General features: G+C 33.8%; 1 protein-coding gene across 1 annotated transcript in view; it reads right to left on the reverse strand.

Moving 5' to 3' along the window:
- LOC107450431 (uncharacterized) overlaps positions 1-18,594 on the reverse strand; it is a 38,790-nt gene that overhangs the window by 16,737 nt on the left and 3,459 nt on the right. The window contains exons 2-5 of the mRNA XM_043054856.2: positions 15,066-15,336; positions 10,117-10,222; positions 7,221-7,309; positions 5,343-5,491 (exon numbers count right to left, since the gene is read on the reverse strand). Coding sequence (XP_042910790.1) covers positions 5,343-5,491; positions 7,221-7,309; positions 10,117-10,222; positions 15,066-15,336 — 615 coding nt within the window. The remainder of the gene's footprint in view (positions 1-5,342; positions 5,492-7,220; positions 7,310-10,116; positions 10,223-15,065; positions 15,337-18,594) is intronic.

An 18,594-nucleotide genomic window follows, 5' to 3' on the forward strand; every position in this document is an offset into this window, starting at 1 on the left:
GAGAAGAGGAGAAATTCTTGTAAGTTATTAAATTAAAATTATAGTACAGTTTGGTAATGACACTTCTGGTAAAAAAACCCCCATAATTTTGGTATTAAAACCAAAATATAGGGTATTTATAAAGCATACACTAAGTAATTTTTCCACTCATATAATATTGGTTTAGTGGAAATTCTATTTTTTTAAATTATAGTTCTTATTATCAAACAATTTAGTACAAAAATAGAACTTGAAAAAATTATTTAACCAAATAAATGGTTTTTATGCCATTTTCTAATAAATGATGAAAACATTTTACCACATTTGCTAAATTTTATCACTGGTTATAACGCTATATTTTATGATTAACTTAACCAAAATCATTATCAAAGTATTTCGGTAAAAAGTACCGAGATTTTTAGTGCTCCCATAGAGCACGGTGGTTTTAGTATTCCCATACACATTAAATATAACCATATCCTGGTAAATTTGATCATACCTTTCTTCTCATTGCACAATACCGTTTAAGCCAGATAAATAAGTAAATTAATATGGTTCAGTTTAGCACTCTATTAAGATAGCAGCAAATTTAAAATATTATCTTTCTACACTCTTTAAAATTTCTAAAAAATATGGCTGATGCTTTTAATTTTTTTTGCATATGGTAAGATACTATTTATATACTATATACTATACATGCATATGGTAAACTTGTAGAATTAACCTAAATTGGAATCCATTAACAGAGTAAATTTCTTAGAAAAACCATCAAACCAGTTTAGCAAGTAATTTTCTGCTCATTCAGTTATGTTGCTCCCAATTGAAATGGAAATTGAGATTTTCAACTTTATTTCCGCTAAAAATATTTGTTTAAGAACGAATAATCTCAAAGTTACAATTATGTAAATATTTAATGACGAACGAAACAACTCGGAAGTTTTTGAACAAAAGTATGCAACTCTCCGCTATAAGTTTCAAGACAAATGGGCTTCAAATGCAACATCATTAAAAGCACTGAAATACTTTAAATTTAATATTTGACTTAAGACTTTGACACATTCTTCTGATTTAAATTGTGCCCAAAATGCATTTCACGGTGCAATTTTCAATGAAGTTTATCTCAACCATTAAAATTCATAACCTTTTCTGATCCCCGTATGGCAGAAGATATGTGTATTTTGTGACATCAGAAATTAAATTGCGACGCCGTCCCAAATATTTACGCAAGATATGGGTCTTTTGCTTTTTGGCCTTGAAGCATCCAGGAGGACTTAATTACGACATTTTAAGGATCTCTTCGTCGACAATCTTACAATCGTTAAGATGACAAATTATAAAACCATTTTCTCTTAAACTTTGAAGTGATACTTTCGCGAGGGTTTCATATGATTCTTTCGGTACTCGTGGGCAATCTTTTGCATTCCAGAGAGAATGATTTTTATTAAAGATATAGTTTTATGCTCCGTAGGTTTCTTTAATGTAACACTTTGATGAGGATTTTAAGTTGAGAAGATAAGTAAAACCCACAGATAATTAAAGACAATTGCACAAATCTGTGTTTATTTTCTTTACGGTGCAATAATGCATTCATTCATATAACAAAATATAACTCATTGTATGCAATTTATAAATACAAAAATATGTATATAGTTTATAAATACGAAATTCTTGCGCAATATTTTGCACTTTTAAGGGAATGATTTTATTGGATATAGTATAGCTTCATATTCAGTAGGTTTCTTCAATGTAAAGCTTTGATGAGGATTTTAAATTGAGAAGGTAGTAAAATAGATGGACCGGAATAGCCTGGTCGGTAGGGAGCTGGGCCCATGTCCGAGAGTTCGTGGGTTCGAACCCCGCCAGCCGAAGATTTCCCGTGTAGTAAAGTGACTGATGCACGTTAAATCTGTCGAGTCGCAAAAGTCCTCTCCTCTGGGGATACTGGATTGGAGACAGATCGTTCTCTGATTCAGGTCAAAATTACGATCTGTGGATGAATGAATGAATGTATGAATGGGTTCGCCCTATAAACGGGCGATACGTATGGTGCGGCAGAAGTCGAATTCTTGCCCATAGATGGCGCCACTGGCAAACAAGAAATGTACACTCTGCCCTAAATTTGCTCGGTTTCACCAAGCAGGCTTGCCCGTGTGGAAAGTGGTATTAGAAACAACAACAGTAAAACCGATAGATACTTAAAGAAAATTATACAAATCTTTGTTTTTTCTTTTTTACATGCAATAATGCTTTCATTCATATTACACAATGTTATTTACAGTATATAATTTTTAAATACGAAAATATGTAAGAAGTTGGAAAGTTACACAAATCTTTGTTCATTTTCTTTTAAGTGCATTAATGCTTTCATAAGAATATCAAAATTTAATTTAGAGTATGTAATTCTTCTAAGAAGGAGAGGATCCAGAGCCTCTCAGAATGGAGGAAGGCTCTGGCCCACAAAGGGCTGTCATGTCAATAGAAGAAGAATTTATAAATACAAAAACGGAATAACACGAAATATGTGTTTATTTATTTATTTTTATTCTGCTGTGTTAATTTGTCTGTCAAAAAATACAGCTTATTGCTCTATTTTTTAACTGAAATAATATTTCGTGATATTTCATTTCATATAAATTAAAAGTGTCAGTTTTGGTATTTGAAATAAAATTACGAAATATTTTTAGATTTCTTTAATGTAAGACGTTCATAGAATTTAAATTTGTTCGTTTTAAGTATTGATCTAGAACAGTGATTCTCAACCTTTTTTTTGTTGCGGCACACTTTTAACGATTTCGAAATTTGACGGCACACAATGAAAATATATATATATATGTAATAACAGGGCTACATCCCTTTTATCAGTGTTGAGGCTGGTATTGATAACAGTTCACATCCGCACTCCCTACGGGAGGGGTATGGACAAGACTTCTGACAATTCCGGAACAGCTTATCAGGATCGCATCATGATGAAAAGGACAAGCAAAACTAGCGTTCTTACGTTTTATACCAACACAGATTTGAGTTAAAAAGGAACACTTCGTACATTCCTTGTAACCTTACGCATTATGGAAAATCATTTACTGCTTCCTTATATGGAAGTGAAAAAGGAACGATTCTAAAAATAACTTTGAAATATAAATCTATTTATATTTCAATGGTATGTTTTCAGCCTTGAATTCCCAAAATAGAATCTCTCTACTTTTATTCTTTAACAAAGACATTTTATGAAAACGAAAGAGTTTTAAGTCTTTTATTAATACAAAAGTATTTAATTTTTGTATTATATATATATATATATATATGAATGAACACAAGTTAAAATCTTGCAAACTTATCCCTATGGTCTCATAAGTCACATGCAATTTATAAAGGAAGAAAGTATATATAAAGAACATAAAAAGATTTCTTAAGGCTTTATTTTTATACACTGAGTGGCCAAATTATTATGATCTCCCCCTCAATACGCTGTTGTACCACCTTTAGCCCGTAATACTGTTTGAATTTTTTTTGGCAAAGATTCTATGAGATGCTAGTAGGTGGTTGGAGGAATTTGACCCCATATCCGATGAACTGCTTTTTTAAAGTTCCGCTAGATTGTATGGCACTGGATTCAGCTGTTTGATGCCCCATTCAATCTCATCCCACAAATTCTCAATTTGATTGATATCTGGTGATCTGGTGACGAAGCAAGGTAAAATCACATCTATGTTCTTCAAACAATCTAATGACAATATGAGCTGTATGACAACGAGCAATATCTTGCTGAAAGTATCCATCCCCGGCAGGGTACTCCATTAACATAACAGAATGTACTTAATTACTTAAATACTCTTGGTCATTGAGACGTTGTTCCACAGGAATCAAAGGACCCATGCAATGTCAAGGAAACAACCCCAAACCAGAACATTTCCTCCACCAGCTTGAAGTGTTGTGGAGATGCAGTTGCTGTCCATGCTTTCGTGTTGTTTCCGCCATATCCGAACCCTGCCATCTGCATAGTGTAATTGAAAACATGATTCATCAGACCACATGATCCTTTTTCAGTCATCTAATGTCCAATCCTTATGCTCTTTTGCAAACTGGAAACGTAAGCTATTGATCAATGACAGCAGAGACTTTCAAATGGGTCGTCGGCTCCCATAGCCTATACGGTGTAATGGGCGGCGCACAGTTCGTTCAGAGGCATTCGCAGTTGCACCTTCATTAATATTCCCCATTATTTGACGTATTGTTGCTCTTCTGTTAGACTGGGTAACTCTGCCAATTTTAGCTTGAGCATTCAGTAGCCTGTAACACATTGCAATTGACGATTCACTTGCCTTGCAATTCCTTTTTGTAGCTATCTTACCCTCTAGCGGCAACACTGTGGCGCAATAGCTCATTTTGCATAAAACTGTCTGGTGGTCATAATAATTTAACCAATCAGTGTACATATCTTAAAAATGGTAGTGGCTCTTTACCTAACCACTGAAATGGCTACCAGACTCAAAGTTTATTTTAAAACTACCTTTGATCATATTAAATTTTGCTCATTTTGTATAACTAGTGGGCTGCGCACCCTGGTCGCTAGCGCTCGCCAACCCCTGAAAATTGCTACGCAATCTTATATGGTTTGCTTCACAAACCAAGCTCGCTTCACTCACTACTAACTTAGGTACATTGCAAATGCACAAAATTCTAAGAATTCAAACAATCATTCAAATCCATTTAACAACTTTTTTTTTTAAAAAAAAAAATCTTTTTAGTAAATACTAAGTTATTAAAATAAATTTGAATTCAAATAAATGACATGTAATTCGTTAAACCTATTAGATATGTGCTATAGTATAAAATCTTAAGATAAAATTTCTAAAACTGATATCTCTTTAAAAAGGTTAAAATTTCGTTTATAATTTAAGTCTATTAAAAATTGAAATAAGTGAATTTCCAAAATAAATTCCTGACATAAATCAAAAATCGTTAAATAATTCGTAATATATAAATTCGTGAAAAAAGCGCTTTCGACAAAATACTGAAATGGAGATCGATCGACAAAGACTACTCACTTCTGCCTAGCTTAACAGTATGAGATAGCCGCAACTAATATGGTGAATTTCGGAAGAGATCACATTATGGTGAGAATGGTCTCTTTGGTTATTTCAGTTTCCGTTTTTAAAAGCGCTATATGTTCAGCCACCTCAACTAGATTTGGCATGCGACATTTTTAGCGGCAATCATTGGTCGATATTCTAGTGTTGCCATTCGGGGAGTTGTAATGAGGCTTTTTTTTGTCGCTGTGTAAGAGAAATATATATATAGATGTAACAGCGGTTTCTAGGAAATAAAAAATAAATTGTAACTAATCATTGTTAAAAGTTACAGACTTGATGCGTCATGCTGCTTAGAAGAGTGAAATAAATCTTCTTTCGTTTGGCGTAGGTACTTTAGTCCATCTCTATTTTCTGCAATTGGGACAAGCAAAATACAATCGCTACGATCTTCGAATAGTTTGTATGAGTAGTATGCTTCTACTCTGAAAGAGAAAAATTTATAATTGAAAATTATAAAAATAGTTTTTAAATTTGAACTAATTTAATGCTGAATAGAATGATCAAGCAGGATTGTACTTTTATTACATTAAACCTTTATAATGCCTAAACTAGTAGAACAATAGTCTCGTAAATTGGTTTTATTCAATTTAGCATAGAAAATACAGCAGAAAAAAAATACTTGACTTGTTTTTATAAATGATATAAAATTTTACAACTATTTCTCCTCTACAAGAAGGTAAAACGTACAGGAGAGAATAGGGAGTTTTCAGCCATCGCTTATAGTAACATAATAAAGCTTATGTAAATAAAATACGAGGGTTGTCCATAAAATAAGGTTCCCAAGGACGTTAGGAACGCTGTTAAACGGGGTTGGGTGGGACTGGCGTGTAACTTGGTTCTTTTTCCCCCAGTTCCCGCCCCGGCGAGCTATCTACAACGTTAATTTGTCTTGGTAGCCGTGAAAGATGGAACTTCCATTTGTTTCCCCCGCCAGGTGTGAATTACGCTCTGTGATCTGTCTTTGTGTGCAAAAAACGTTCCTCCGGTGGACATTCATTCCCAACTGTGTGAAGCTCACGGGGAAAAGTGTATGAGTGTGCAACATGTGCGCAAATGTTGCAGAGAATTCAAAGACGGACGTACAGACATCCATGACGAACAACATTCTGGCCGGCCATCGTTTTCAGACGAAGCGATTGCTGAAAGATCGGATGGGGACGGTTCGGGACCTCAGCGAGATGATCCCTGATGTCAGTAAGTCTTGCACTCACAACATTTTGAGAGACCGCTTAGGATATGCCAAGGTTTGTGCAAGGTGGGTCCCGATAATGCTGACGGATGACAACAAACGGCAACGTGTGGAAGCAGTTCGCGAATTTCTCCATGCCTACGAAACCGATGATGAGGAATTTTTCGACTCTGTTGTCACTGGAGACGAGACCTGGGTTCACTACATGACACCGGAAACAAAAGAACAATCCTGTCAGTCGAAACATCCAGGCTCACCGAAGCCGAAGAAGTTTAAGCAAATTCTGTCTGCCTGAAAAGTGATAGCGAATGTCTTTTGGGACAGGAAAGGGTTGCTGTTGTAAGAATTCCTGCCTACGGGCACAACAATTAATGCGGATCGTTACTGTCGGACTTTGAAGACCCTTCGGTGCGCGATTCAAAACAAGAGAAAAGGCATGCTCTCAATTGGAGTGTGTCTCCATCAGGACAACGCTCGTTCACATACCGCCCGTGCCACAACTGATCTCATCAACAGATATGGATGGAATACTGTCACACACCCCCTTACAGCCCAGACTTGGCCTCCAGTGATTACAATCTCTTCCCTGGATTAAAGAAACACTTGGGAGAGACGCATTTCACAACCGACGAAGAGCTGAAGGAAAAGGTTTCAAGCTATCTTCGCGGCTCGGCGGCAGATTTCTACGACTCAGGCATAAAGAAGATGGCACACTGCATGTAAAAATGCATTGATCTTAACGGCGTTTATGTCGAAAAAAAGAGGGAAGTCTAAGCTTTCCAAACATGTATTATTCAATGCCAGTGAACATGTTTTTCATTGTGAAAATTCGTTGGGAACCTTATTTCATGGACAACCCTCGTAATATTGGGTATTGTTGTTTCGTCATATTTAAGAAGCATTATTTTTTATCTATAATTACTGGACAATAAATTTCAAAGGTAATTTTTTTAAAAACTTACCCATATTCGAAAGTCCCCTCAGCAAGTGTGTGTGTAATGTTGTACTTGAACTCAGGGCTTCTCAAATTTGTATAATGTTCTTCTTTTACCTAATATAACAAGTTTTCTTTGATGATGCATTTAAATAAGAAATACAAAGTATTAACTTATTGATTTGTGCTTACACATATTAAAATAGTAGGGGAGAGTCGGGTCAATTGTAACATTTTTTACTAAATTATTTTTAACTAACAAAAAATCCAATATATTATTAGTATTAATTGACATACGAGTAAAGTAGACTATCCTCTACTAGGAAAAAAATAAATACCTTATTTTAAATGTTGTTATATTAGTTATTAACAATTTTTGACAGTCGTGTACTTGTTACAATTGTCCCCACTTACGGGGTCAATTGTAACAGTTCTTAAATTCAACTAACTACAACATAGTTAAATATATATATTATCATAGTTGTGATATATTTTTTATTGATCAAAATAGTAGTGATATTTTAGGAGTAAAAATAATAATGAGCAGAGACCTAAAGGGTTAAACTTTTAACATTAAGGGGTTAAAAATTTTCAATTTATGCTGTGAAAGGTGACAAATTAAATTATGCACATGCAACATAATATAAATGATATAGGAAACTAGTGGTGGATCTTAAAGAGTAATGGTTTGTAAACATAAGATTGTTTATTTTCAGCTGTAACAATCGTCCCTTTACTTATTGTTGCAATCGTCCCCAAGACGCCATCTCAGTCAACCTAACCGTCAACTTAGGATGCTTTTACCATTCTGTAAGTTTTTATTGCACTTTTCAGAATTTTTAAAGCAACAAATAAATAATAAAAAATTTACATTTTAAATTATTAGTAACCTTGAAAAGCCTTCATGTGTTGGATGTTTGATATAATTTTGTAAAATACATCGCAAGTAGATTGATAAATCAGAGGCAGGGGATCGAACTGCGATACTAATCCAGTATATTGAAGAGAAAGCGTCCCATTTGTCCAAAACAATGATTCTCCAGTGTTAATTCTTCATTTTAGTATCACGCTGCATCGTAGATCAGGAGATAGTTTTCCACATGTTTCATAAATAATCCAAGTGCTAATATTTAAAAATGCAAACTGCTCAATTTTGTTGCCGTTCATAATCTCCGAGAAACATATGAATGTATTTGATTGTTTTTTTACTTTTTTTTCTTATTTTTTTTCGTGTCCATGGACAATTAAATGACCTCGTGTGTCTTCAAAACAACATCCGCAAACTTCAATACATCTTTACTGTAAAGGATCTCACGAAGTTCTGAAGCCAGTGGCTCCATACCCAGTTGTAAAACATATGGGGTAAGGGATGGTCACTCGAAAATGTGATCCGGGGTAAGTTGGACATCGGTGCGGTTCTTGCAGGGAGTATAAGTTCTTATTTCGCCGGGAAGAATTTTCATCCCTTTAAAGTGGTTTGTTCTTAGTCTAGTAATTCTTGATGTTAAGATTCGGGAACAATCAGGGTCAGTAATGAGAGATTTCCTGAAGGAATGGGGCAGAAGTCTGTGTCTTGCAACTGCATTTGCGTCTGCAAGCGTGATGGTGGTGCAAGGTATTTGCTTGTTAATTAGTTTAAGTAAACTATGCTGCTCCTTCTTAAACAAATTGTTTCACAAGTTGTTTCCATCTCAATCATAGGGAAAATGGTTTCTTTAAATTTCTATGTAAATTTAAGAACAAACTGAATAACCAAAACCTTAAAGATCCTATTGACCACCAACTATATTTCGTGTCAATGTGTGGCCTTGCGAATATTGGACTAACTAAACGTACCCTTAAACTTTGATTTATTGAACACGAACAATGTTTCCAAAAACCAGGACATAAGCCGATCTACATATTTGGAAATTTAATCACAATTTTGAGTTTTCATCTTCTAAAATCATCCACCAAACTTGATTTTTTGGAGTCATTCCGTACTCTAAAATATTCTAATAATTTAGTTAATGATTTTTCTAATAACCTACTGTTTTCCGATATTTGGAAGCCTATTCTAATTTAATCGGTTGAAGGTTCTTGTCCAAAACCCCTCACACCTGTTTCATATTTCCTTGTATTATTTTCTTATTCGAACTTGTTCCTCAGTCTCTGTTGGTTAAATCACTGCGCATGTGTTCGTATCCTTACCCTCATTTAGTGTTTAGGCACTGAATTGAATTGAATTCAATTGAATGTAGGGTTTACTGGCACAAGGTCCACAAAAGGACTTGCTGCGCCAAACATGTGATTTCATGTTTAGGCACTGAGGAAGGTTTTTGTTTGTAGAACTGAAACTACAGCATGTCCATTTCAGTACTTTCATTTGTGCATTTTCACGTTCTTTTTTTTCTTTTATACTTTAGTCCACATTGCACAAAGTATACCTTTTCTTTTTTGAAGACTTTAGAATCGAGTGAAAAACATGAAAAATACTAATTTTGTAGAAATAAATAAAAAATAATTAAGAGAAATAATTATTTATACAGTAAACATTAACTCAAGAAATTTAAAAATTTTTTGAAGCTTCTTTTCTAAATAATTTCGAATATTAGATTTGGCGAATATTTTACTAATCTTTATAAATTAATCCAATTTTCAGCAGATTTCTATTCCCCGAGATTCCTTACTTTTTTGTCACGTAAACATTTTTTTTCGGTCATACAATTGTTTGGTTATATAATCACTTATGGACGCAAATAATTAGAAAAAGTTTTGGTAATAGATACTAATAATAAAACATTTTGATAATAGATACTAGTGTGTTTATCACTTTCGAATTTTCAAATTAATAAACGTTGACTAACTTTTAAAATCATAAACATGAATTTAAGGATAACTACATATTTTTAAAATTTATAATTTCAAATATTATTTTAACTTACCCTAATATTAGTTATTTCACAGTAGTCTTTGTGCAGTTTGCAAAACTCCGCATCAGTTGAAACGCAGTAATCTGGATATGTCTGACAAAACTTATCTCTATTATATCTGAAATTAATTTGAAAATAAAGAGCACAGAGAAAATCTAAACTTGCAAAATTAAATTAAGTAATACTTTATTTAATCCTAAAAGTAACCCCTATTTATTTCATTTGTCATTTTAATAAACAGCAATTAATTGTGAACGTTTAATTTTGAACATATTTATTAAATTGGTTGTATTTAACAACATGAAAATTTTTAAAAGGTAATTATGATAAAAATTATGCTTTTTAAAACATATAAATAGATTTTTCTAGTTGACATATGTTAATAAAACATAAGCAAATAAGCGTTTAACAAACGTGTTATGGCTCATGGAAGGATATAATTTGCAATAGAGTTTTCCCCTCTTAATAACAGCAATAATAGAACGTGAGCCGACCGGCATGTGTAGGGGGCAGGGAACTGTCCTTGCATCAGAAAGGTCTTGGGTTCGAACCCCGGGCAAGGCATGGATGTTTCTTTCGCTCACTCTGTGTTCTATGTCCTTTCTCCTTTGTGTGGTCCCGCAGTGGACTGATCGTTAAGACACGGTTCCCAGCAGATCACCGAAGTCAAGCATCACTGGCTACGGTCAGTGTGCGGGTGGGTGACCACTTGGATCAGTTTGCCTAGGGACCGAGGGTGTGCGGTATTGGTTCTCGTTGAACTGTGCTACCGTAAAGTGCTCGACTTCGCGCGCAGGTCGTCGGGCTACCGAAGAGGGGGTGCCATCCCCTCCACAGAGGATCAAAATTGTGATGGCATGTCTTCGGATCATCCTCCGGGATGTTTCCCAGACCATCGCCTATAGCCCATTGAGCAGCTCTAGTGCGACGTAAATTAACAACAACATCTCCTTTGTGTGTGAATGGCGTGGCAGAAGTCGAATTCCTGGCCGTAGATGGCGCCACTGAAAAACAGGAACAATCGCACCACCCACTGCCTAAACAGGCGTACGACAAAAAAAAAAAAAGAAAAAAAAATAGAACGTGAGAAAGGTTGGTTATACGAGAGTTGCTATTTATATTTCTGGCCTAATAATGAAAAAACAAATATGTAGGATCGAAATTGATTTTATTGTTTTTCAAAATATTCATAATTATTCATAATTCATAAATATTCATAATAATATAATATATTATTATGAATATATTTATATTATAATATAATATAATATAATATAAATATTCATAATAATATAATATATAATAATAATCATAAATATTCATAATTAATAAATATTCATAATTATTCATAATTAAATATTCATAATTATTCATAATTAAATATTCATAATCAAAATATTCATTCAAAATATTCATATATAATTTTCAAAATATTCTCCATGATGATCAATACACTTTTGCATGCGTTTGAACCAATTTTAGAAGCACTTTTTCCAGTCTGATTGAAGTAACTCCAAAACATGCGTTTTGAATGACTCAACCACTTCTTCGGGGGTCGAAAATCGTTGTCCACGTAATTTATTTTTGATGTGTGGGAATAAGAAGAAATCATTGGGTGCCAAATCAAGGCTGTACGGCGGATGACCCATAAGTTCGATCTTTCGCTCCGTCAGAAATGCCTTTGTTTGAGTCGATGTGTGAGAGCTCGCATTGTCATGATGAAGAATGATTCGCCTGTTCTTCTGCTTTTTTCGAATTTCTCCGATGACTTCTGGCAAACAAATGGTCGTGTACCATTCAGAATTGACCGTCCTGCGTTGCTCTAACGCCACTGTTGCCACATGACCGTTAATGCCGAAGAAACAGGCAATCATTTGTTTCGATGTGCTTCTTCCTCGAACAACTTTTGTTGGTTTTGCCTCGTCTTGGAAGACCCATACAGTTGATTGCTGTTTTGTTTCCGGCTCATATGCATAGATCCATGATTCGTCACCTGTGTAGATGTTATACACAGCCTTTGATGTACCTTGAACGTATTTTTCCAACATTTCCTTGCACCAATCGACACGAGCCTTTTTTTGAGCGTTTGTCAGATTATGCGGGATCCAACGCGAACAAATTTTTTTTACGCTCAAATGTTCATGCAATATTTTATTGATGCTAGTCATACTAATGTCCAAAGACGCCTCTATCTCACGGTATGTCACATGACGATCTTGCTTTATCAGTTCACGCACAGCATCGATCTTTTCTGGCACAACAACGGATTTTGGACGACCTGCACGGGATTCGTCCTGGATCGAACATCGACCACGATTAAATTCGTTATACCAATTTTTTACAGTGCTGTAGGATGGCGCTTTATCGCTGAATAAAGAATTAAGTTCATCGAAGCACTCTTGTCTTGACAATCCACGTCGAAAGTTATGAAAAATAATGGCACGAAAATGTTCACGATTCAATTCCATTTTTTGAAAGAGAAGAACTTTTCAATTTACTGTCAACAACACAAATGAAGCTATAATGGTAAATCGTCTGCTGAATTTATGTTTAAAAATATCAAACTTTCGATTAAAATCGTCTGCGGTCGCCTAGCAACACTTACTGTTGCCAAGGCCAGAAATATAAATAGCAACCCTCGTAATATGTACTCTACAGCCTGTTGGCTTCATTAGGTTGGTCTAGTTGGTGCGGCAAACTTTTGGTTGTTTAACCATATTAGGTAAAATCAGTTAATAGAGGGTTTTTCTCACAATTAACAGTTTGAATACCATCTTATTTAGGGCTATTTATAGTATTAAATAACAATTAAATAAATTGTAATTTAACCATTTTTTAGAGAAATTTTTAACAGAGTATTTACGCTCATTTTAAAGCTCTTATTTCCAACCACTTTGAAGCATGCTATTTTAAATGACAAAATATGACAAATTGGTCGAACAGTTTCTTAGTTATGCAATTTTTGAAATTCCGTAAGTTTAAAATTTGATTTCTCGAGAATTATACCATCAATTTCATTCATATTTTAAATTTTGTAATTTAAAATACTCACTTTAACATATGTAAAAATTTGTGGAGCTTACAATTCCAAAATATTTCGATCATTATGAAAATTTAAAAAAAAAATTATAATAACTATTAAAAACTATTTTCTAAATGGAAATATACTTTGATAAACGAATTTTATACTGTGTGCATTTTTTTTATTTGCTTGACAAACTATCGAATTCTCTGAAAGTGGAATTTGTATTTAGGGGGTTCAAACTTTCGCTCGTTATCCAGCCTATTCGGATCATCCAACTATTAGGACTTTAACTTCTAGGTTGTGGCTACTACAATGGTTTGATCCTAATCTGTTGGAAAAGGTTGTTGCTTCTATTTTTGTGAAATAATATATTACCAGTACTATTTAGTTAAATTATTTAAGACAAGGCTCTCAAACTATTAAGGTTAAGTCTGGTCAGTTGACCAACGAAGACAGGCCAGTAACATTTTTTTTTGTCGTATGCCTGTTTTTTAGGCAGTGGGGGTGCGATTGTTCCTGTTTTTCAGTGGCGCCATCTATGGCCGGGAATTCGACTTCTGTCACGCCATTCACACAACCACAACCCGTTTAATCGGGCGGGTCACATCAACACCTCCTAGAAAGAACAGGCCTCAGCACGGGTTACCATAAATATCCCTTAGTAGTCCAAACGTAGTGGCATATTTTGTACTATCAATCACTGCGCAACTTAGTACCCCTAACGTAATGACATCTTTCTTATGTTTCGCCTACTGCGCAGTTAACTTCGTCTCATGGGACTACTAAATTGATCCGTGCTGAGGCCTTTCTACAGGTCACATTTACACACAAAGGAGAAAGGACATAGAACACAGAGAGAGAGAGAAAGAAACATCCATGCCTAGCCTGGGATTCGAACCCAGGATCTTTCTGATGCCAGGACAGTTCCCTGCCCCCTACACAGGCCGGTCGGCTCCAGTAATATTAATACTAGTTTGACAGCTTGATTAAACTTGGTGTTGTACCTGATAATTACCTTACCACTCAACCTGAAAACAAGCAGGTTTAGGTTTGTTTTCTTAAATCATGTTATTTTTAATAAACATTCATTAGATTTTGATAATTATTTTGTTCTCTTCCCATAGATTTGATCTGTTCATTTAAGCAAACAAACTGCTCTATATTTTTGTTCACATCAGGCTTATTAATTTACGCAGGTAAGATAACTAAGAGCTACATTTTTGTATCAATGAATCCTAATAATTTAATCAGAAAATAAATACACTTCAATGGAACTTGCTAAACTATGGAATCAGCGAAGACAGTATGCATGTAGTACAACCGACATATTTGTAAAGCATTATGTTAAAAAGAATTATTAGAATATATGCAAAACTAGACTAAAGTGCACTGTTATCCAAAGATCGAAGCTTGAATTTCGAATCAACTTTTACTTGCAACTCGAGAAGAAGTGAAATGATTATGCCTAACAATGCGATTTAAATCAGTTTTAATTGGATGCCTATATGTGACGTCATATGTTTGTGTCAAACCTGATTAACTTTTAAATCGACAAATGCTACTATTTTGCTACGATGACGTCACTTAAATGCATCCAGCAAAACAGATTCCAGGTTTTAGCGAGAGTAGCGAAGATGGCGCTAGTTACAATAAAATTTCCCTCCAAGAAGAATGAGACACATTTTAAAAGCTCTAAAAGGTCAATTAATATTTCTATTCCATTCCTATTTCTATTCTATACTTATTTCTATTTTTCCTGTAATTTTTAATCATTCTGAAAACAACAAAAAGGTCTACATCAATTTTTATTAAGCTTACTTTTTCTGTAAAAGTTTTGTTAAATTATGAGGTTATTATTATAATAAAAAGTACTTACTGCTGTTTTTCTTGAAAAACATTTTTCCCAAAACTCTATTAGACCCTAATTTACACTTACCTTGAATTAGTGCAAAAAACTATTCCAGGTGCCAAGATGGCTTCCGGTTTGATAATATCAATATTCAAAACTGTAGGGTATTCGTAAACGTGGTTGAAGAAGACCATGATTTGATAAACAAAAGCAGAAGATAGAATAAGGAGAGCAAATCCATTCCATACATTCTTTAAGGCTTTCTTTGTATCTATGCCGGAAACAACCCCTTTGCAGAACTTCTTTACATTAATACCATAATTTCTCTTGGTGGAATTTTTTCCTGGAGTTTTAGAAACTGAAATAGTATGTACCATTAGTGAGGAAAAACGACGAAGATGGTATGTGTTTTTATTTATTTCATAGCTCTAAATGTATTTTTATATATTTTCCTTATAAAAGATACAGTAATCTATCAATAACTCCAGCAGCTTTTACGGCGATATTCTCAGTGTTAAAAAGAAGTCCGATTCTTTCATTTTACTTATTTCTTTTTTTCTTCACAATTAATCGATTTCTCATTTGCATGATTACAACTTCAGACACTAATGTCTTTATTTACATTAAAGTCTAGAGGGAATTTGAAAAAAATGTAAATAAGATATGAACTACATGACATTAAAAAAATAAATAAGCTCTAGGAGATATCATCTGCCTGAAGACCATATTCAGGGCCAGCGCTAAGCATTCGCCACCTCGCCAAATGTCATACAACCGTAAATTTGGCGAACAAAAATAATGATTCGGCGAAAGTATTGGCCAATAATTTCACAACCGAAGAGAAAAATATACATATTATTCCTTTAATAGTGAAAAAAAATCAAAGGGAATTTTCTGAACAAATCCGTAATTTTTATTCGATTACTGTAATTTCCGTTAGATACGTTGCGTAACCAATTAGAATTATACTAAGTCCAGATAATGTAAGTAAAAAGAAAGATAATGTAAGCATGAGACAAACTACCATAAAATACAGATTACCAAACTTTCGTTGCCGGATATCGCGATATCACGTGACAATTTATTTCCTACAGTAATAATACAGAATCAACAAAATAGATTCTGTTGTAGCAAAAGGTAAATGTAATTTATAAAAAAAAAAACATTTTTTTTCGAGATAATAAGATATACAATAACGGTACAATAACGTAATGTTGCCTAGGATTTATCTTTATATTGCTTCTCTAGTTATCAAAAACTAACTACTACCTATTCCTACTTATTTCAATCAAAGACGATAAGACAAAATTTACATTTTTCATTCTGATTTTTCATTCAAAATTTCATTTTTCATTCAATGATTCATTGCTCCTTTATTTCTCCACAACTGCAAAATGACTCTTCATTCGGATTTGCCTTTTATTAAATAATACAATTTATAGTAAATTTGTATTTTGATTTGAAGATTTCTTTGTTAAAAAAACAACCAAAAGAAATTGTTAAGATTTGCCTGTTTCTAAGAATTTTGAAATTCGGCAAATTAACTGGCTAATGATTTTGAAGACACGGTATGGCTTGATTTTCTTATCACCGTGTTATTTTCTTATCCCCACCACCTTATCAATATTCCAATCACTATGTAGTTCGGAAAGTGAAAAAATAGTAATAGTTTGCTTTATAATTTCGATTTTCTACTTTCTAATTGCTAGAAGATTTATTTTAGACTAGTTCATCTAATTATGTATATTTTAAGCTCTTTTCATTTATTAAAAAGGGGATAAATCATGTTTAAAATATATTAAGCAATTTTTTTCTGTTACACAGCACAGTAAGAAAAAGAGTTTCTCGGTCAAACCAAAACTTTTTCTATCGAACATTACTAGGTTATATATATATATATTTATATATTTATATTTATATATATATAACTTTTAATATGATGTTAAGAATATTTATAAGCAGTGGTGGAAAGAAATTTTCTTAGTGTTCGTGCTATAAATCAAAATTAATAAAGAATAAGAACTTATTCGTGAAGCGGAAATATAAAAATTCATCCTACTATTATTGGTACGGTACGGTATTTTAGTTCACGTCGCACTAGAGCTAAAGAATAGTCTATTGGCGTCGGTGTAGGAAACACCCCTTAGGAATATCTGCAGTCAGCATACATACGTCATACCCCATTCAACAGGGAGGACACATTCACACGCAATCCACTCCCATAAATTGTTTAATCGAAATCAGATCAATACTGATTTCAGGTCAAAATTGACGTGAACCAGTATGCACTCAATCTCCGATCCAGTACCACCAGAGGTATTTATTTAAATGTTCTGGAGGACTTTGTGAACCCGACAGATTTAGTGTGTACCTGTCACCATTTTGTACAAAAGCAGTCTTCGTCTGAAGGAGATCGAACTCCCGACCGTTAGGACATGGGACAAACGCCCTATCAACCGAGCTATCCCAGTCCTCACTATTATTGACGTCGATGATACTTAATTAGTTTCGGTAATTGGCATTATGTCTATTATAAGAATTGGTACTGCTTTAAAAGGTAAAAAAAACTAATGCAGTTACCAATATATCTGATTAAGGTGATGGGTAAATTTTTTTTCGGTTCCCGAAAGGGATAGTTACCGGAAAAAATGTTTGATTGTGATTAGTGGGAGCAAAGTTATGACACTGGAAAAGTACACATACACAGGTATTAGAGTTAATATAGCATTCAGAACTATAAGTTGCTGTTAAGATCATGCAAAAAAGGGTTCTAGATTTCATGAAATAAAAAGATTCAGAGTTTAAGCGTAAATTTGTGTGGTGAAAAATTTTTTATATGGGAATACTAATATTACTAAAATCATGTAACCGAAAATGTTGCATTTCGAAACATTCAAAATTATTACTTTGCTTTTTAATATGAGTTCTATGATTAATTCTAAGACGTAAAGAAATTGAAGTTTTTCTTAAATATTCTACGTTGCAAGTCTTGCACAGTATCCAGTAAATGATATTATATTGTTTGCAGAATATACCTTCATAATTCACACTATTTTCCAGGTTTGCCTTACATCATAATTGACAATTTTTACTTTTACGAAGACCTTTAACCGCAGTAGCAGCAAACACATATTTATAAAAAAGAAATTTCGAGGATTGCCTAGATACGCACTATCTCTGTATACGGTAAACGCAGACTTCAAAATAGAGGTACTTAGTCCTCAAAACTATTTCAGTTGCATTAGTGTCAGGGTGCATTTAAAAGAATCTGTAACAGCAAAACCAGCTTTACGTTGGGAATGCAAAATTTCAAAGCTAACCTTTTTGCAATAACATTTCAATTAATTTTGTCACTCACCTTTTAGCCTAATTAAAATTTTAAGTTTAAATCCACCTTTCGGGATTCACACTGTACACAATCGGCCAAACCGCAACAGTCACTTATATTCATTCATGAGGCACCATCTTCAATCCAATTATTTGGAAGGATGGGATATGTGAACGTAGACTTGGATATAATTTGGTTTATGCACTGACAACGGATTCAAAATTTTTTGGTTATTTAAAATTATCATCTTTGAGTTCCTATGTTATATATTTTTTCTATTGTTCTTCA

This window comes from Parasteatoda tepidariorum, chromosome 8 (genome assembly GCF_043381705.1).
Source record: "Parasteatoda tepidariorum isolate YZ-2023 chromosome 8, CAS_Ptep_4.0, whole genome shotgun sequence".
NCBI classification, from domain to species: Eukaryota; Metazoa; Arthropoda; class Arachnida; order Araneae; family Theridiidae; genus Parasteatoda; species Parasteatoda tepidariorum.